This window comes from Salmo trutta, chromosome 36, assembly GCF_901001165.1.
Source record: "Salmo trutta chromosome 36, fSalTru1.1, whole genome shotgun sequence".
NCBI classification, from domain to species: Eukaryota; Metazoa; Chordata; class Actinopteri; order Salmoniformes; family Salmonidae; genus Salmo; species Salmo trutta.
In genome coordinates this window covers 19,557,933-19,579,513 of record NC_042992.1, presented here as the reverse complement: position 1 = coordinate 19,579,513, position 21,581 = coordinate 19,557,933, and the positions used below count along the sequence as shown (strand labels likewise).

Genomic DNA, 21,581 nt, shown 5'->3' with positions numbered 1-21,581 from the left:
TGGTTGATGATAGTAACAAATCAGAAATGTCTTGTTTTTCTTATGTCTTGGTCTCTTTAGCACTGTTGCAAAGTAAATGTATAGAATTAAACTGTTAAATGTTATGAGTGTGAGTGCGGTATATGAGACGTAATAATAAGTAGCATGGTATTGAGGAAGCATGGGGCGACAGGAACATAGTTTTCATTGTCTTTTGACACTAGACCATCTTATTTTTGTATAAAAAAATAAGCACATCTAGATGCCTTTTTTCAAAAAATTCCTTCTTCATGAATTTCCACCGCAAAAAAAACAACAAAAACATGAGTGTACAGTGAGAACTGACAATAAGTATTGCTTGATATAAAAGAGTCCTCACATCTCATATTCCCTGTCTTAACCGAAGAGGGAAAAAAGAGGGGAATATGGAAAGCCTGTGGAAAGAGTCAGGCAAAGTCTGCTGTGTGATTTCTTCAGTATAACTCGTCCATTGTTTCCTAACCTAGAAAACCCATATTCCACCTTCAATGTGAACAATCGAAACCACGCAATGAGAAGATTGAATTTGAATCCCCTTTTGTAAACACATTGAACAAACTTTGAAAAGAGTTCGCACATAGGTACACACACAGGCAAAGATTCTACACACAAATACCCCACACATTCTTACCAACACATTCTTACACACACACATGCACGCACGCAGGCACGCATGCACGCACACACACACAGACACGCACACACACACACACACACACACACACACACACACACACACACACAGTGCATGTTACTTTCTTTGGTAAAAGCTCAAAGTTTCAAAATGTGGTTTAAAACCTGATTTTCCATCAAGACTGCTTGTGTTAAATAAAACTTGAACGATGCCTGGGAGTGTTTTTGCCAGGGACTGCTCACTCTGTGCTGAAACAAAGCAACAGCTGTGAGGGAAGACTGTTGTGCTTTAAAATTAAATGTAAATCTATTCTTTATTTCTTCCCTCAGGCTTACAGTTATATTGGTTCAGAGTGAGTACCTTAATAACAGATGTCATATTTCAACTTGTTTGAAGGAATTAAGAGTATAACTTTTTAAGTCAATTTGGGTGTTCTGATGCATTATGCTTTAGTTCTGATCATGTGGATCGTCAATCGTTTGCTAAAGACTATCCTATACAATATGAATATGGTGTTTGCATTCTCTTTTGCCATTTGAGCTACTAACCAATCTCATAAATTTCTTTGATTTTGTTTTTAAACAAGCTTGTTGCATATCTCAAAGAGTGAAATTAACTTTTTTAACTTTTATAGAGTGTGTTTGTAAATGTATTTAAAACATTATTATTATTATTATTATCATTAGTAGTAGTATTATTATCGTTATTATTATTATTATTGTTACTATTCACATATAATTTATCTCAAAACGTCCCTTTTGTCTTTCGTCAGCAACTTCATTTTCAATTTGCAACTTAGTATGCATTCCAGTTTTGTATTTACAATCTATAAACAAAATGAACCTTATGCAAGGCTAAAGTACATCAGTTTTTTGTTAACAAATGTGTTCTATTATATTTTTCACTGGAAGAAAAGTGTAATAAAGTGCATTTCTGTGTTGAAAAAGTGTATTTCAGTGTAAAAAAGTGCATTTCAGTGTAATAAAGTGCATTTCACATCTGCAGTATACATTTAGACAGATCTCCCACCTTTACACTGTTTTGTATCTCCTTTAAGCGTTACTTATGATCTATTAAGCTGCTAGAGATGCTGGAGTCCTCAGGTTAGTATGGCATTTATGGTGATATGGAAACCCTGTCCACTGGAACAAACTGGATTGATTGATCATGAGTTTTTAATGAAGAGGCAATAATGGGGGTATATTCATATTTCTTCAAGTGTGGCTTTTTGTGTGCATGTAGAAGCTTACGCAACATGCTCGAGCTACTTTTTCTATGAAGAAAAAGTAAAAATGTTATCCCCTTAAACCCTGGTAGAATATAAACTCTTCACTTATAATAGTGCTAACATTATGAGAATGGAAGGTGCAATATGGAGTAGCCAGTAGGATCTTTTTGATACCCTACTTTTAAAAGAAATGGTGAATAAAACTTAATAGAATAGATTAACTCAGCACCACCTAATATTATCCCTGACATCAGTAAGGCCATTGCGAGATCAAATGATCAAATCAATTGGGTTATCATAGTGTATAAATCTTCATTTCAATCTGGAAATATTTATATCATCTACGCTTAGTCTTGGACATTTGAATAACCACAGTCTTGTGATTTGTTGGAATTGTGATGATTTCTAGACTAAAGAAAATAATGTCTATCATATACAGAATAGTAAAGTTTTGCAACTTTATGTCATGATTTCCAACTTTCATGGCAATAAAATATACCCATAACATAATTCAGAAATACCTAGGTCTAATGAACATAATATTTTGTATCAGAGCAGATTTTCTGTTAAACATACGTATATTCACACTAAATCGACATTAAGCCAACCATATATCAATATAGCGATCATATACGATTAATATTAGGCCATTTCAAATATTAAGATGAAGTGGATAAACGGTTCACTTGTTATTATTGCGTTATAGCTTGGTAGTGAGGATCAGGGATGCATCTGTCCCTTTAAGAACGACCGGTCTGGGGTGGCGCTTTCCTCCGCAAGGGCTTCTTGATATTAATAGTGTTGGTGTCTTGAAACTGACGTAATGCTTGGAGTCTGAGGTCCTGTCAAGCGATAACATTTCTGATAAAGAACTGGGATCACTGCAAACTAACCCTCCTTTTCCATCCAGACTCGGGCGTTTTAAATATTATACACAGTCACCCTGATTCCACGTGCACAGGCGAGATTCGAAATATTATATCCCCTCTAACAAAAAAAGAAATAGTAGGCTACCCCGAGATCAACAAACAAACAGCACAAAGACGGTTCATGGCTTACGCCAAAGCTCCACCATCTTTCAGACTGCAAAGACTATTGCAATTTAATCAACAGGTAAGGACAAAGCGAATCAATGCACGTTACGAGTACGGAGGCGAACAATGTGAAATTACAGTAGTTCCAGAATGCGGATCGCTTTTAGAGAATGTTATGTAATAACTAAGGGATTTCGTGAATCAGTAGTGAGCTACTTTGCTGTAAAAAAAACCAGCAGGGCTTCTCGGATTTCACATGGCATGTAGATTTTGTTGGGTCAAACGCGTGAGAAAATGAAATGGGCTACTTGGTAGAAGCAGTAGCCGTAATAGAGGGTGTAAATATTGAGACAAGGGAGAACAACATGAGTTCCGATCAGTAGGTTTGTGGCTTACTTTTCCCTTCCAATTTCATTTATTAATTAGATTTCAGACGTTGTAGCATTCTTGTGAAGGCGCGACGCATTCTGGATAGGTGTTGGAGACAGAATATAGTTATGGTCTTGAGAATATCTGTGATCTAAGTCACACAAACACACTGATAAGACGAGGATTTTATTTGGCGCATCGCGTATTTCTGTTTTCATTGTTCGTATTAGAGAGCATGGTAGAGAGTATGTTAAGTTACAATGTATTTTCTTCGGCTTCTGAAACTTTGTATATATTTTGAAGTGTATTTTGATGTTTAATGATTCATTCATGTCGAGAACTGAGTTAGGCTTTCCACTCAACTTTCCGTAAACGGTGATGTTCCTCAAAGATAAGAAAATGCGTAGGCATGGCAACACACTTGGGTCAGAAGAATATTTCAACTAATTACAATAAAATGCACATCCAAAAGATTTCACCAGTAGCCTATTTTCTAAACGTTCCACATGTTATTCGTAACCTTCGAAGTTCTAAGTTTTGGTTTTCAGAATGTTTAAGTCATGTACTAACTTTGTTACAAAACAAGAAATGTAACAACGTGCTTGTAACTTTATCAATGACCAATCACTTGTTAATTCCTCCTAAAAAAAAGTAAGTCATTTCTCAAAAGTCTTAAATATATTTTCCATGTGGAGGGGATTAGGCTACATCTCAAAGGAGATGACACAGAGGTGCAGTGTGTGTGTGTGTGTGTGTGTGGAAATTCAAAAAGTTTAGAGCAGCATGTCTGGGCATCATGATGAAGCGGTTCACTTTTGCAGAAACTCAACATAGATGTTCATTATGTTTTGCTACAAGCGTTATAAAGATAATATAATTATGCCTTTTTATTTATACCTGCCCCATTACTTTTATGAGGAGGTGAGATATTTTGGTCAGCTACTCCTCTACTCTTGGTGCAAAGGGCTACTTTCAGAGGCATGTACAACTTTGTTACTAGTAGTGTAAAAAAGTTACATATTCTCAGTGTGTATGCTTGATAGTTACATTATAACCATGTACATAGTAGCACATAACCCCATAAAGGTATAGACTTTTTCAAAAGCCTAATGTTTAACATTTAGACAATGTTTCTGTCTATCTAAACTGACTATTTTTCAGTTGGTAAGATCTAAGATCATCTATGAGCACAACTCTAAATCACCAGATTTTCAACTTCACTTAGGCTCTTGTTTGTAGTTACATTGTTATGACACAAAATTCCCCTGTTGGTTCCAGTAGAGGACTCATACTCTTTCCTGTAAACTGTGAAACCAACCTTCCTACACGACACCATGGGTCTGGAAATGATACACCTTCTGTCTATGAAAGCCCTCTTTCTTGTCAGTGAAAGTTTGTTAATGATGTGGCCAAAGCAAATACATGCTTTTCATCATTCAGAGGGGAGAAAGGTTAAGCTGAAACATAGTCTCAACAACAGTCTGTGTTTAACAATAGTTTAGTTATTTGGACACCTGTATGTCTTATAGGCAAATTAGTTCTGCCTTAATAGTGTTAACACACACATGCATAAATAGTATTTATTATAAATAATATGCATCAAAACATCTGGTTGCAAAAATCCACTTCTCAAAGTAGACTTTGTCCTCACTGTAGCCTTGGATGTATTAAATCTGATACGTGAAGCACTTGGTAAACCGTTCATTAATTAGGTTTACACTGTACAATGTTTTGTCACAAAATCCATTGATGTAAGCAGCCACTCTAGCCTAATTTTCTAAGAAGATTTTACTTTTGCTTTTATTACAGGATTATGGAAAATAAAATGACTTATCATGAGTATTCTGTGGTACTCTATACAGGGAGTGTTTCTTTCAAAAGTGAGAGAAAGATCCACATGGTTAGTTTGATAAGAGCTGTTTGAAGTGGCTGCTGAATTGTGCTAGGTATATTTGAAATGTGAATGGGATCCCATCTGTGAGTTCTTTGGAGGGGGGTATGCAATAGATCAACTCTTGTATAGTTAGGAACTTTATGGCTGACAGATGAATTTGGGTCTCTTTGGTATGAGAAAGCAACAGTGGGGGGTTTGCATTTGTTATACATGGCTTTAGAGTTTGCACAACTACTTTTAGGGAGATTTTTTCGAATCGCTGTGAGGCCAGCCTTTCACTTCGCGGTGTATCTTTGTACCAGATTCACCACGTAGGTGCTGCTTAATAATTCATTATTAATAAAAAAATAAAACCTTTTGAGGCCTCATGAAAGAAAAAAAGTTACATATAATATAGAAACTGGTAATGTCTTGAATCCTAAAGAATATGAGTAACCAAGAGCAGATTAAAAACTGTGCATGGCTCCTTGTAAATTTGTAGACATCAAAGATGATAATGTAATATGACACGTAGGCTACTACAGAAATTAGGTACAATTGTGATACATTAAGGTTCAGATTTGTTTGGTCGACCCAGACATCCTTCATTGCCATTCAGCAATGTCTCGGCATTTTCTGGAGGCGGTTGTATCTCAATGAAAACATATTGAAACTGAAAATCAGACATACTGTATGACATCTGTATAGTCATTTTTGACCCTCGAACAGGTTGTGTAGGTTACTCCCCTCATATCCATGCACTTAAATAGACAAAGGAAGCTTAGATTTACCATGAATAAAGGCCTACTCACATGTATGTTCTCACAATGGTGTCTATGGAACACAATGGCCTGTCTCTTTAACCCGAAAAGTGCCAACAAGTGTACATTTTGTTAGAATTTCGAAACCCTTAAAAAAAAATACTTATTTGTTTGAGAATTAGAACCACTTTCTTGTGTTAGAAAAGGTTAATAAAATAAAAAGTTTTACTGCTTGACAGACAGTGGCTCTTCGCATTTACATTTCAAATACACCTAGCACAACTCTTTGCAATCATTACATGTTTAAGCAAAACATATGTTGGTGCTTTTAGGGTTAAAAACATTTTTATGCTTTTGCAGATGGCTAGACACCTTCCCTGGCGGTTTGATACATGCAACCAGGAGAGGCAGGAAACTTTCGATTTTCTTAAACCATTTGACGTAATTCTAAAGTTTACTTAGAGAGGACAGACAGCAGTAAATGGTAGCCTTAAAAACTTTTAATAGCACCCTGGCAAGGAAATAGTTTGTTTTCCAGATATGTGGGAAAATGGAACCAGGGTAGGAGTATGTGTAAGCAATAGTTGTTGATACAGCTACTTTTTCTCATTTTATTTGTTTTAAAAAGTCCTTCTCACTGTCAGTTGCTGATGCAAGACGTGACAGTTCATGTTTTTCACACAACCATTGTATTTAACAGATTTTTTTTCTTCTCAAATTTCCAGATATTCTGAACACCAACCTCTTAAAAGACTAGAAAGTAGGCTAATAGGGCTCTTCGACGTGTTCACCTGTTAACGCAAGTCAGTACTTTAACTACATATAAAGGTTTCCCCAATGGAAAAGCTCCTCAATGTGTCCCCTCCAGCCATGTGGATGGGGGTGGCTTGTACTTGCCTGGCTACACCTCCACATGGCTCTGGCCAACTGACATTTCTTCTCCACCATGAGTCTGGATTTGCCAGAAGATTTCTGGGAGGGAATCAACTAATTATCTAGCTTTGATCATTTGAATCAGCTGTGTAGTGTTAGGGCAAAAAACAAAACGTGCACCCCTTGGGGTCCTGAGGTCCCAGTTTGGGAAATGCAGGGTTAAGGTTAGGGTGAGGGTTAGGTAAGGGTTATGGTTAAGGTTAGGTTAAGGGTAGGAGTTAAGGTTAGGTTTTAGGGATAGGAGTGTCCCAAGGATCCCGGATAGCACTAACCAAATTTGAAGTCACACAAACGACTTCTAGGATGGCAGTTTACGACTGAATTTCTGTAGTGATCGATAGAGCAGCGGAATTAAATTCAGGGTGAGTCGTCAGGCAAGGCTTGCACTGGGCTCTGTATGCAGCAGTGGCTTGAGGTGTGGTTAACAAGGTGTAATGATGTAGGACTAGACACTTGCTGTTTCATATTTGGGATAAATCAAGAGTCCTGCTATCTGTGTCGGGTAGACATTTTGTGTAGGTTTAGGTCAGGAATTTCCCTTTATTTGCCCCAGCCACACAAGTACCCTACCCTCTGTTCTACACCATACTTATAAAGAGAGAGTGTGTGTGTGTCTATTTACTGTATCTTAGGATTTCCATAGTGCACTTTGGGGATAGCCAGTGTAGAAATTCCCTGCCCATCACCAAGAGACAGATATACCCATTGATTAGGAGTAGAGTCTGCTAAAAACGTGGTCCGTTCCCTCTCCTCTCTGGAACACTGACGAGTCAGTTTTGCCTCTCAGTTTATGATGTGTGAGCTCGTTTCTAAGTGTCTATCAGTGTGTGTTCTTTCTTTCCTCCGTTATTTTTCAGTGTTTTTCCTTCTTCTCTCATTGTGGTTTAGTGTTCCTCTCTGCGTCTGTGTGGTCTAGGCCGGCTGTAGTGGGCACAGCATAGGCCATTACATTGTCTCAGACAGGTTGGACAGGATGACTCGTCGAGAAGAAGGGGGAAAATAGTGTTCCCCCGATAATGTTTGTTTTCCTGTTTCCAATTTGGATTGCCAGAGGGCCTGTCGTACCGTTAGAGCTCCTATTCATTCATGAGTCCGACAGACCGGCAGTTTGATGATGCCTGCTGCTTGCTGCTAACACGGCACAGGACTGACTGATTTGTAATGACCACGTCGTTAATTGTGTTTTTACTGATCATTGTTCTTTCTCTCGAAATCACATGGAATGCAAGATGTCGGTCTGTATGGTCTTCCTAACTTTTATAACTTTTTAACTCGTTCCAGCTTCCAAGCTTTAGAAAATATATACTACTTTTGAGGTCTACTTGCATGTTTGATGTGTATTTGTGGGATATGTTTTTAGATACATGTAGGCTTTAAAGAACACATGGTGTTGATTTAGCTTTTTTGTGCTTCCTTGATTTTTACGTGAGTTTTCTTTCTGTTTTGAATGGTGTGTGATTGCAGAGAGAGAAGCATTGTGACTCGTGCTGCGGTGGAACCCAGGACTGCTATTACCTGTAATCTCCTCTGAAGACATAGGTGGGAGAAGAGAACAACCTTTAAGAAATCTGAGAAAGACCCTGCCAACATCAACAACAATAACAACAACAGCAAGACCAAAGAAAAGACAATGGAATAAATGCATCTCCGGCATGGACGTGGAATAAAGGATACCTCAGTCAAGAACCAGGGCAAGGACTCTGGATGTTGTTCCTACTCTGATATCTGGCTCCCTGTGGAATCTGTGCTGATAATGCGCTAACCCAATGCTCAGCAGAGGTATGTATGCTCTCTATTCTTCTATGTCCTGCTATCTGTGACTTGAATAATACATCAATTTGGCTTAGAAATATTGTGAATGGTGTTTTATTTTCACGTAACTTGAAATCGTGGCAAGTCAGTGGAGGCCCAAAGTGAATGGGCCCAAAATGGTTAGGATTGTGATGTTGTATTTTTATAATTTCGGAAACCGAGTCCCAGGCGGGTTTCTCAAAATATGTTTTATAGTACTGTAGCATGATCCTCGTTGTAGTGGAGTTGTATTGTTCGGCTCTTTCATTTGAAACAGTTTTATGTTCTTAGCTTTGGTATATTCCAGCATTTTGATCTGGTGTTTAAGTCACTACCATCTGTATTCTTTTAGCTTATGTGGAATGTTGTCTATATGGACTTAATGTTGTCTATATTGACTTAATGTTGTCTATATGGACTTAATGTTGTCTATATTGACTTAATGCTGTCTATATATTGACTTAATGTTGTCTATATGGACTTAATGTTGTCTATATGGACTTAATGTTGTCTATATTGACTTAATGCTGTCTATATATTGACTTCATGTTGTCTATATTGACTTAATGTTGTCTATATGGACTTAATGTTGTCTATATTGACTTAATGCTGTCTATATATTGACTTCATGTTGTCTATATTGACTTCATATTGTCGATATTGACTTAATGTTGTCTATATGGACTTAATGTTGTCTATATGGACTTAATGTTGTCTATATTGACTTAATGCTGTCTATATATTGACTTCATGTTGTCTATATTGACTTAATGTTGTCTATATGGACTTAATGTTGTCTATATTGACTTAATGCTGTCTATATATTGACTTCATGTTGTCTATATTGACTTAATGTTGTCTATATGGACTTAATGTTGTCTATATTGACTTAATGCTGTCTATATATTGACTTCATGTTGTCTATATTGACTTCATATTGTCGATATTGACTTCATGTTGTCTATATGGACTTAATGTTGTCTATATTGACTTAATGTTGTCTATTTTGACTTCATCTTGTCTATATTGACTTCATGTTGTCTATATGGACTTAATGTTGTCTATATTGACTTAATGCTGTCTATATATTGACTTAATGTTGTCTATATTGACTTCATATTGTCTATATTTACTTCATGTTGTCTATATTGACTTAATGTTGTCTATATTGACTTAATGTTGTCTATATGGACTTAATGTTGTCTATATGGACTTAATGTTGTCTATATTGACTTAATGTTGTCTATATATTGACTTAATGTTGTCTATATGGACTTAATGTTGTCTATATTGACTTAATGTTGTCTATATTGACTTAATGTTGTCTATATATTGTCTTCATGTTGTCTATCACTGTTTTTCTCCCTGGGCCACACACATGCTCATGGCCCCCCAGTCGTCTAACATTCTCCGTTCACTCTGCTCTTGTCTATATGGTTCAACTAATCGTTTTTCATCTTATTGTTTGTATCGTCATGATCTCATCCTTTACAAAATGTTCCAGGAGGTTGTTGCTACAGTAGAAAGTAGGTTTCTACAGTGTTGTTATAGCTTACTCATACCTAACATGTATTCATACTAAGAAACAAAGTTCAGGTTATTTTGCAGGGTAGGTTGGAGAAAGTTACTGGCAGTACATATAGATAACAGCATTTCAGGTTATTGACTGATGAAACATGAGTGCTGCTTTGCCTTTGCTGTGAACCTGCAGAGGAATAATTAATTATGGAGATGAGCCTAATTAGTGGGTGAACCAACACCTGTCATTTTTCTAAACAGCTCAATTTGTCTTCCATTCAACAGTGTGTCCTTGTGCCTGTCATTAGTCAATGCTTGCACCTTATCACTCCTGATAAGTATACTACAGTATTGCAACATTAACATTATTTAATAATTACAGTCTTTGGTTTTAATCGCAAGAAGAATTCAGCCATTTAGGCTGTTTAGTTCCAAATCTAGTATTATGTTATTTTCTGTGCGTTGCACTATTGAACTCGCAGACTTTAGTCTTAAGAGTAATAATGCAAAAGCAACGAGCGTAGAAATTAAATAATGTCATTATGTTTGGAAAGTGAACACATAGTTGAGGGTTTGGACTTCTGGACAGTGGCTGAACTCAAATGCCGTATCTCAAAAAGTGTGCCATGGTAGAACATTCTCTCTCTCTCTCTGGATACGCATATTAAACACTTGATTATGAGCAGCTATTACGAGACATTTTCTTTGTTAACGCTGCAGAAAAGCTGCAGAAACGCTGCAGAAAGATTTTCTCATGACGGTCTTGCTATTTCAGCAGATTTGTATAATGTTTAACATATGCTATCTTTTCCATCCAGACTACTCAAAACTGAAAATGTCTCTGTACTTGAGAAACACCATTACCTCTGTTACAGGAGCTAGTGTTATAATGCGCTTAGCTCAAAGATTTCACTTGGTACTGGGAGGTAGGGAGTGTGTTTCATAGAGACAGCTGAGCTATTGTTAACAACCAACATGCATTCATTTGATCCATGTATTTCACATTTCATTCTCATACTAAACTCAGCCATAGAAAACCTAGCCCCAAAGAAAAAAATTACAAAATCGCCTATTTTAAATACTTATTTCAATTTAATTTACACTAAGTATACAAGCCCATCCTGCTCTTACCTTGGTAACTGTTTGTAGCTAATTTAGTAGAGTATTACGCTTGCAATGCCAGCATAGTGGGTTTGATTCCCGGGACCATCTGCAAAATGAATGCACTGTAAGTCGCTTAGGATAAAGGCATCTGCTAAATGTCTTCAATTATATTATTATAATATTGCATCTAGGTGTACTTCTAATTTATGTGACCTAAATGTGGGACATCAGGTGTGGGCGAGGTGGATAGAGGATGTTGTTTGACATGTCATCTGAGCCCATTCAGAGTGCTGAGTGTGATGCCATCATCCGGATCAATGTCTGTGCTGAGACCTGTTACTTTTTAGATATACAAGTCCAGGTAGTGATATGTTTTAGTAGGCTAATCATGATTTATTTTTTTGTGGGTAGATCAGTTTTAATATTGCAGATAGATTGTAGCTTCCAGCAATGTAATTGTCAGCATCATTTCCAGTTCCCCATATATTTATTATGTAAATATATATATATATATATATATATATATATATATATATATATTAATTAGGCTAATCATCATAATATATCAAACATTCCATTTAGCAGTTGCTGTTATCCAAGGAGACCTACAGTCGTGTGTATACATTTGAAGTATTATATGATATTAATGTGATATTAATTACACAAATACTGACTGAAGTTCTAACACACAGGCGATTTTACAGGACCAATAGTGTGAATACCCTACCACTCTCCGTAACCACACAAATTTTATTTGGAGCTATTCTGAACTCACACGGACAAAAGTTTCACATAAAGAAGATATGCCCTTAACTTGAGAAATGAGCTGTTGTTTTAACTAATTCACCCCTTTTCTGATAACAGTTTTGTTGGAGGTAAGCAAAAATACTAGGCTCATTAAATGCAGCCTTGATTTTTGTAATCCTTGTGAATTACATTAAGAAATTGGTGAGTCGTCAGCGCAATGCTTCTGTAGGAACAAGCCTCAGTGATATATGGTGTGCCAACGTGTTTGAAGGACGCGCTGTGCCAAATGATTCTGTAAGTGCTTATTTAAAAGTCTAAAGACGAGAACATTTTTCATGGTTTTCCAGTGTCTGTATAAATATTTCTTGTTGGCTTGGTTCTGCTGTTGCTACTCTATGGCACAGCGGACCGGGTTTTTTCAGGCCATGTCAGCCAGTTACTGTAGCTCTCTCATGTCCACAGCTTTCTCTTTAACCTAAAGTATATGGTGCCCCATTTCAGTCCATTTGTCCTTCAACTAATTTATTTATATTTTTTAAACCCTTAAATTCTTGTTAGGTATAGTATTTTTTCTACACAGTGCAAGGTAACTGAGCTCTGGATGTCCATTGCTCTTTGTTCGAGGCGTACAGTCTTTTTGACCGCTTCTTATTTCCCAGAACAGGATGGAAATCATACATGTGTAACTTGGAACATGTAGTGCATCGAAAAGATGCTTATCATTACGCAGAGCAAGATAATGATCTCTTTGATTGCTGAGTGGAATTGAAACTCTGGTCGGTCGTCTTTTTCACTCTGTCACTTCGCAGCGGTGTTTAACATTACCAAGTGAGGTAATTATGATCAGCAAGAACACTGACTTGTACCCCACATGAGGTTGTGGTTGAAATGAGGTCTTCTGAAAGAAAAGTGCCATTAGAGTTCTAGAACGGTGGCGTGAACCTGCTCATTAAGGAAGGAAAGTTTGAACATTGGTGGCTGATTACGCCGTGATCTACCCCTCATTCCTTTGCAACTTATTGCAATAACCCTGAACCCCGCTGAACTAATCTAATTAGTTTGAGAACAAGAAATTATCCTGGATCATTTGCAGAATGCTAGACAAAGGAGCGATTCATTCTCTTGTGGTGTTAAAAAAGAAATGGTTAAGTGCAGGCCTGCCTGTTGTTTTTAGTGGATTATTTCCGCAAGGCCTGCACCATATGGTGGTGGAAAAAAAGGCCCCAAAAGGGGCAAAGAAAAAGGGGGACGGGCGCTACAATGAAGCTGCAAAAACAAAGCGTCTTGAGTCAAAACCCATTAAATTAAAGGGTAATGTCAAATGCACCACACACTCAGAGGTTGATTATTTTAAAAGCCAAGCTGCATTAATCAACCTCTACATCATCATCTTTGGCAGCTTGAATAATGTTTTTTCTTTGCCCTTTTTTTGCATCTAATTGTAGATACAAAAAAAACGGACAAAATGGTACCGACCACACTGTTCACACATATGAGTCGTCTGGTCAGGATCAGCCCAGGAACAATATTGAGCCGCTAGTCCAGAACTCCAGACTGTACATTGTTGAGTAATTCTACGTTGCCAGGCTATTGGTGGGGCTCCATTTCAGGTTGCCAGGTGACAGAGATTGCATTCCTTCCTTGTCCATAACTACCCAGGATCCTCCAGGATCAGACCACTAAGGTGTGCCACCCCCATTGGCCACTACTGGGGTGTCTTGCGGCCAGTTGTAGACCGATGGGAAAATTTGACTTGTTAAATACTGACCTGGGGCAGTTGAATTTACATGCATCTCAACCCAAGGCTAGTCTCTTCACTTGCCAAAGCAATTAAGAACCGTAAACGCTCTCTTTCCTGATGGGGTTGCTTTCCCAAACACTCCAAATAATCCACCCTCACCCGCTCCTCTCCACAGAAAGGCCAATTCACAAATGTAGGTGTTGCTACAACATCGGGGAAGACGAGCATTACGTTTGACTATAGCCTACCTGGTTGAAAAGCCTTCTTTCTTTTGCTAATTGAAGGTTTAGAGGATAGAAGCTATTCTGAGTATGCTAGGGCAGTCCACTGTATGTCTGTGGCTGCTAAACTCAGAAGCAGTCTGAGTCCTCTCCCTTCACGTTAGTGGTTATTATCCAGCAGAGGAGTGTGTATCAGTCTGGAGTCTGAACTCTCCGTTGTCGCTGTTTTCTCAGTGTGTTGTATCACTGTTACTGTCCTTGACAATGGGCCTTAGCTGTATTTAATATCATTGTAGAACTCACAGGGAAGTCTCACAGACTGATGTATACCAGAACCACATTAAAGTAGAACTGACACCGTTTGAACTACTTCGCAGAAATGAAACAAACAGATAATCATAATATCGCTCTAAAATATAACATTTGCAGTTTATGCTTCAAAACAAACTTTATAAGAGGTTTTAGAAATAAGTTACATTTGACTGAAAATTCCATTACGTAGAGTAAGGCATTGTTGGCAGAATTAAATGGATGCAGTCAATGCATGATTAATAGTCTAATAGTCTAATACATTTTGCTATCAGGTTGTAAATCACAGCTAGTTCATAGTTTGCTGCCTCCAGCCATTCAGGAGATGAACTGTTTCAGTTTTTTGAGAGAAAAAAAAGGGCCAGAAGAACGCTACCTGCTCCAATGTATAGTGCAACTGTAAAGTTTGATGGAGGAGGAATACTGGTCTGGGGCTGTTTTTCATGGTTCGGCCTAGACCCCTTAGTTCCAGTGAAGGGAAATCTTAACGCTACAGAATACAATGGCATTCTAGATGATTCTGTGCTTCCAACTTTGTGGACCTTTTCTGTTTCCGCATGACAATGCCCCCGTGCACAAAGCGAGGTCCATATAGAAATGGTTTGTCGAGATCGGTGTGGAAGAACTTGACTGACCTGCACAGAGCCCTGACCTCAACCCCATCGAGCACCTTTGGGATGAATTGGAACGCCGACTGCAAGCCAGGCCTAATCGCCCAACATCAGTGCCCAACCTCACTAATGCTCTTGTGGCTGAATGGAAGCAAGTCCCCACAGAAATGTTCCAACATGTAGTGGAAGCCTTCCCAGAAGAGTGGAGGCTGTTATTTCAACAAAGGGGGACCAACTCCATATTAATGCCCATAATTTTGAAATGAGATGTTCAACCAACAGGTGTCCACATACTTTTGGCCGTGTAGTATATGTGTTATATTTGTGTTGGTGATGGTTGTTGGCTTATCATCCTGATAAGGAGTTACAGTACAAAGCTTTATCGAACTTCATAGTGAAACAAAATAGTTACCAACTTTTATATTTGGATTGTGAATACCACGATGCTCTTTATGTATCGAGGAAGCTTTGTTCTCCTAATATAGAGCAGACTCTTTTTGTAGTTTACTATTGACTTTCTGGCAGGAAAGGAGACGGTCCCCTTGCCTCGACAGAACCCATAGAGAAACCTCTAAGCCCTTCCTCCCTCTAGCCTTTCTCCCTGCCAGAACCCTGCTCTGGTTGCTGTCGGTATCCTGTCATAAGAGACATACGTTTGGTAGCTCAACTCTTTATCTCTCCCACGCTCCACCCCCCTCTCCTCAGCCCTGTTACCGTCCCATAACTCTTCAGGCATTCCTGTGGACCAGACAGAGAGTGGGTCTGCAGCCGTTCCACCAGGCCCACTCAGCACCTATTATGGTCAACGGGCCGTGGTCGATGTCAGGCCCGGCGCGTTTTGATTCACTGTCTGCCCCATATCTTCCTGCCTGCGCCTCTTTTCACCATGTTCTTAACTTCCCAGATAGGAGATAAAATATCCATAAACAGCACTTGAAAGAAAATGTAAATGTTTATAGACTTCCTGCGAGACTTATCTGATATTGTTCTTATTTATACGTCCAGGAGTTGACTAAAAGTTGCCTGGGACAAGCCAAACTCAGCTAAAGCCCCTCTTAGTACAGGGAGCCTGGGCTGTGCCAGTGGAGGCTGCGACTGAACAGAAGGTTTAAGTGGACAGTTGGCCCTGTAGACGAGGAGCAAGGCTGTCACTGGGGCTGGAAAGAATTCTGAGATAGTACAAGACATTCTCTTCTTCCAGTCCACCCCCAGCCTAATGCAATGCACCCTCAGCTCCAGTCCCAGCCTTAAATGACCAGCACACTCTCCTATCTTGATAACGGGCTGAGTGTGGAGCTTTGTGAAACATGGCTGCGTTCAGTGTGTGTGTACACTGTTCAGGGTGGGCTGCCTGGTGGTTTTATCAGACTCCGATCTGCTTTTAAGGGAATTTGCTTACAGTGGAGTGTGAAGAGGGTGCTGACAGGACGGTGTCAGCGTTTGCTTTCCCCCAGCATACAGTACACAGAGCCCCTGTTGAGAGAAGGTCTTTCCCCCAGTACACAGAGCCCCTGGTGAGAGAATGTCTTTCCCCCAGTACACAGAGCCCCTGGGAGCAGGGCCGCTAACTGCTGCATGGAGAGAGACTGGGAGGAGGGCAGCTAACTGCTCCATGGAGAGAGACTGGGAGGAGGGCAGCTAACTGCTCCATGGAGAGAGACTGGGAGGAGGGCAGCTAACTGCTTCATGGAGAGAGACTGGGAGGAGGGCAGCTAACTGCTCCATGGAGAGAGACTGGGAGGAGGGCAGCTAACTGCTCCATGGAGAGAGACTGGGAGGAGGGCAGCTAACTGCTTCATGGAGAGAGACTGGGAGGAGGGCAGCTAACTGCTCCATGGAGAGAGACTGGGAGGAGGGCAGCTAACTGCTTCATGGAGAGAGACTGGGAGGAGGGCAGCTAACTGCTTCATGGAGAGAGACTGGGAGGAGGGCAGCTAACTGCTGCATGGAGAGAGACTGGGAGGAGGGCAGCTAACTGCTCCATGGAGAGAGACTGGGAGGAGGGCAGCTAACTGCTCCATGGAGAGAGACTGGGAGGAGGGCAGCTAACTGCTTCATGGAGAGAGACTGGGAGGAGGGCAGCTCTTAAGAGCTCGATGTGTGGGTGGCAGGAGATCACTTTTATGGTGCTGCCGCTCCTCTCAAATTGATGAGTCAGTGCTAGCCCTGAGCCTAGAGAAAGGAGAGCGAGAGAGAATGAGGGAAAAGAGACTCACTCTGAGTGGGTGAACACACACACACACAGACACACACACACACACACACTCACACTTGCATACGTCAGCTTAGGATTCTATTATTATGACTGCAACCCCTATAAATTCCACACCCCAGACACTAGGGCTGGGAATTGCCAGGGACCTCACGATGCGATATTATCACGATACTTAGGTGCCGATACAATATGTATTCCGATTATAAAGGTCACACTTTATTAAAGGTCACACTTTATTTGGATAGTCCATCTGTAGATGCGCTACAGATGGTCATACTATCAACAAACTATCTGTTGATAAGCAACTGAAAATTTGTTGATGAGCAACTACTTGCTAAGCTTACAGTTAGGGTAAGGTTTAGAATAAGGGTAAGGGTTAAGGTTAGGGCTAGTGTAAGGGTTAAGTTTAGGGTTAAGGTTAATAGATACGTAGTTGAAATGAGCATCTGCAGAAGGACAATCCAAATAAAGTTTTACCCAATTTGATACTGTGAATTCATTGCGTTTTGATGTTCCAAACATATTGCTCACCATATACATGTCTACTGCAGAGGGACAAGAGAGAGCCATGAGAAAACTAGTTTAAAACTAATCAGTCATGGAAATAAAAGTGCTGAAAACAAATTGGCTCCCTATTTAAAAAGAAGATGGAGAACAAGCTATGAAGGGAAAGTACTGGAGTTTTGGTGCAATTTTGAGATATTGTAAAACATTTTTTTTATTAATAATATACAGATAAGTAACTATATCGATTTTTTTCCCCCCATCACTACCAGACACCAGTGTGTAGACAAGCAAATAATTTTGTAATGTCAGAAGAGACATTTTTAAACCAGATGCAGATCTAAACAGAACTCAGTATTTTGAAGGGATCCGTCTTTATGTCTCCTGTGTTCCTAGAAAGGTTACAGTGCATTCGGAAAGTATTCAGACCTCTTGACTTTTTCCACATTTTGTTACGTTACTGCCTTATTCTAAAATGGATTAAATAAATGTTTTTCCTCATCAATATACCCACAATACCCCATAATGACAAAGAGAAAAGAGGTTTTTAGAAGTGTTTGCAAATGTATATAAAAAAAAGTCTGAATACGACCCTTTGCTATGAGACTCGAAAATGAGATCAGGTGCATCCTGCTTCCATTGATCATCCTTGAGATCTTTCTACAACTTGATTGGAGTCCACCCGACCAAACTGAGCAATCGGGGGAGAAGGGCCTTGGTCAGGGAAGAACCCAATGGTCACTCTGACAGAGCTCCAGAGTTCCTCTGTAGAGATGGGAGAATCTTCCAGAAGGACAACCATCTCTGCAGCACTCCACCAATCAGGCCTTTATGGTAGAGTGGCCAGAAAGAAGCCATTCCTCTGTAAAAGGCACGACAGACCCCAAAAGGCACCTAAAGAATCTCAGATCATTAGAAACATGATTCTCTGGTCTGATGAAATCAAGATTGAACTCTTTGGCATGAATGCCAAGTGTCACGTCTGGAGGAAACCTGGCACCTTCCCTACGGTGAAGCATGGTGGGGGCAGCATCATGCTGTGGGGATGTTTTTCAGTGGCAGGGACTGGGAGACTAGTCAGGATCGAGGGAAAGATGAACGGAACAAAGTACAGAGAGATCCTTGATGAAAACCTTCTCCTGAGCGCTCAGAGCCTTTGACTGGGGAGAAGGTTCCCCTTCCAACAGGACAATGACCCTAAGCACACAGCCAAGACAACGCAGGAGTGGCTTCGGGACAAGTCTCTGAACGTCCTTGAGTGGCCCAACTTGAACCTGATCGAAAAACTGGCTGTGCAGCAACATTCTCCAGTTGGTAGAGCATGGTGTGTGCAACACCAGGGTTGTGGGTTCGATTCCCACGGGGGCCAGTACAAAATAAAATGCATGAAATGGATGCATTCACTACTGTAAGTCTCTCTGGATAAGAGCGTCTGCTAAAATGACTAAAATGTAACCTGATAGAGCTTGAGAGGATCTGCAAAGAAGAATGGGAGAAACTCCCCAAATACAGGTGTGCCAAGCGTGTAGCCTCATACCCAAGAAGACTCAAGGCTGTAATCGCTGCCAAAGGTGCTTCAACAAAGTACTGAGTAAAGGCTCTTCTGAATACTTATGTAAATGTAATATTTCATTATTTTGTTTTTTATAAATTAGCAAAAAAAAAGTTTGTTTTGTCATTATGTGGTATTGTGTGTAGATTGATGAGGGAAAAAAACTATTTAATCAATTTTAGAATAAGGCTGTAACGTAACAAAATGTGGAAAAAGTCAAGCAGTCTGAATACTTTCAGAATGCACTGTATCTCTTCGGGACATCAGCCCTCAGGTCCAGCTCACCAACTCAGCTGTTGTGGAGGATAGGTTAGCTGGAAATGGGAGTCAGGTGTTAGAGGAAAGGGAATCTACAGAGTAGCCAATGAGCACAGTAAGGTCCTCCCTTCCCCCTATTCATTTTCTCTGGGATGGTATGAATGCTAGGGTGTAATATTTGCAGATGAGGTTCACTTGGTGCTTCGGTCATCATCCATTCAGACCACAGCGCTGATGTGTACTTTGAACAGTCACAGGCATGTCTGTCTCTGTCTGACTGTCTGTATTCCTCTCTGCCTGTCTGTCTGCCCACCTATTTGTTACTGGACTATGGTACTACAGCCTCCCTTGAGTCCAAAATGAAAATGCATGTTCAAATTTGAGCACATTTGCATCTGCACTTTTAAGTATCAAGTATCTAATTAAAGTCCTTGTGGGCCTTTTGTTGACCTCCTGCTTTGAGGTCGCCACTATTGAATCATTTCATTGCAAGAACTCTTGATCTTTCGAGCTGGGCTATACATAGTTAATACCTAGCTAGAGCTTGTCATGCTTGGGGTGTCAGACGAATCTTAGTAGGTGGTATGCTTATAGTTCACTGGGTGTGGTAGAGCCGTTTGATTTGGCTTGACTGAAGCCACTCAAGGTTATGCCTCATTACAGTAGGATAATCCTTGAACAAAGCAAATACAAATATCTTGATGAAGCAGTTCAGTAGCCACCTCTTTGCTGATACAAAGGTTAATCATGGTGATGAGTTGTTTGTTTTCTTTAGATGGCTTATCTTATTCAGTAACAATGCCATGATCGTGATGTGACATCGACATCTGTCTGATTCAGACCTGTGTGAACCAGATTCAAACACATACTTTCCCAAACGCACTACAGTAACTCCATTCATATCGCCAGAACAGAATGTGTTTTGAAGCTCAATACGTGGCCTACACTTCGCCCACGATTTGTATTGATTGAGTGTGAAGTGAACTGCCCACCCACCTCACATACAGAGCAACAGACAGGAAGACACAGTCACAAAGCCAAAGCAAATATGAGAGAATAAAGCTTATATAATTGATTTAACTTTATGAAACACATAAAGGAATACAAGACTACTGTCTGCCATGCATGTAGAAACCAAGGCTAGTTCCCTCAGGGGTATGGAAGGGTCTCTGAACATATGGCAGGTTCTGGAACTATGCTCAGACTCGGTATTTACGTCATAGGAAGGAATTCCCCTTGACCACTGCCACAAATTGGCCAAAACTATCACGTATACTCCCTCTCCGGCCACTAGGTCATCAGGCTGCTGATTATCCCGCACACCTGTCACCATCGTCTCACGCGATTATCCCACACACCTGTCACCATCGTCTCGCGCACCTGCGCCTCATGACACTGACCTGGACTCCATCACCTCCTTGATTATCTTCCCTATATCTGTCCCTCCCCTTGGTTCTTTCCTCAGGTGTTATTGAGTCTGTTTCCATGTCGGTGCGTTGTTTGTGTTTCGTGTTTATTTTATTTATTAAAACACTCACTCCCTGAACTTGCTTCCCGACTCGCAGCGCACTCGTTACAGAAAGAAACATTCTTTCCCGTTGAATCCACTTGTAAAAGAGCCAACTTCGTTGTCGATGTTTTGCTATGAGTGTGTGGAAAACATTTCAACACAAGTAAGACATTTAACTAGTTTAGTATAGTCCGTTTGTATCTCCGCTCACTACTTGTAGCTGTATAGTCCATTTGTTTGTGTTGTTGGTCTTTGCTAGCATAATGTTCCGGTCGGTAGATAGCTAGCACTCACTCACGTTGCTGCTAGCACTGTCATTAAAAGGGGCACGAGGGAAGCCGCACAATATTATTTTTTGTGGGGTTTTTTTCTTAGTGAGAATGCTCAGGAGCAGACAATGTTGAAAAGTAATCTGCCTAGTTAAATAATGGTTCAATAAAAAATACATGTTGAACTATGACAGAGATGGCATCATAACAGGGTCTGGAACTATGGGAGAGATGGCATCATAATAGGGAAACCCTCAGGAGAATCATTGCATATTTCTTATGAGAATGATATATAGTCAGCCAATGGGGTTCAGATTGGCTGTGGTTCCCTCCAACCTTATCTTTCGTCACAGTTTGTCCACCATTCATATCCACTGCTCC

General features: G+C 40.0%; 1 protein-coding gene across 1 annotated transcript in view; it reads left to right on the top strand.

Moving 5' to 3' along the window:
* Window positions 1-2,581: 2,581 nt before the first annotated feature.
* Window positions 2,582-21,581, top strand: part of trps1 (trichorhinophalangeal syndrome I) — a 174,340-nt gene continuing 155,340 nt past the window's right edge. Inside the window, exons 1-2 of the mRNA XM_029734666.1 lie at window positions 2,582-2,993; window positions 8,315-8,629. Coding sequence (XP_029590526.1) covers window positions 8,617-8,629 — 13 coding nt within the window. The 5' untranslated portion in view covers window positions 2,582-2,993; window positions 8,315-8,616. The remainder of the gene's footprint in view (window positions 2,994-8,314; window positions 8,630-21,581) is intronic.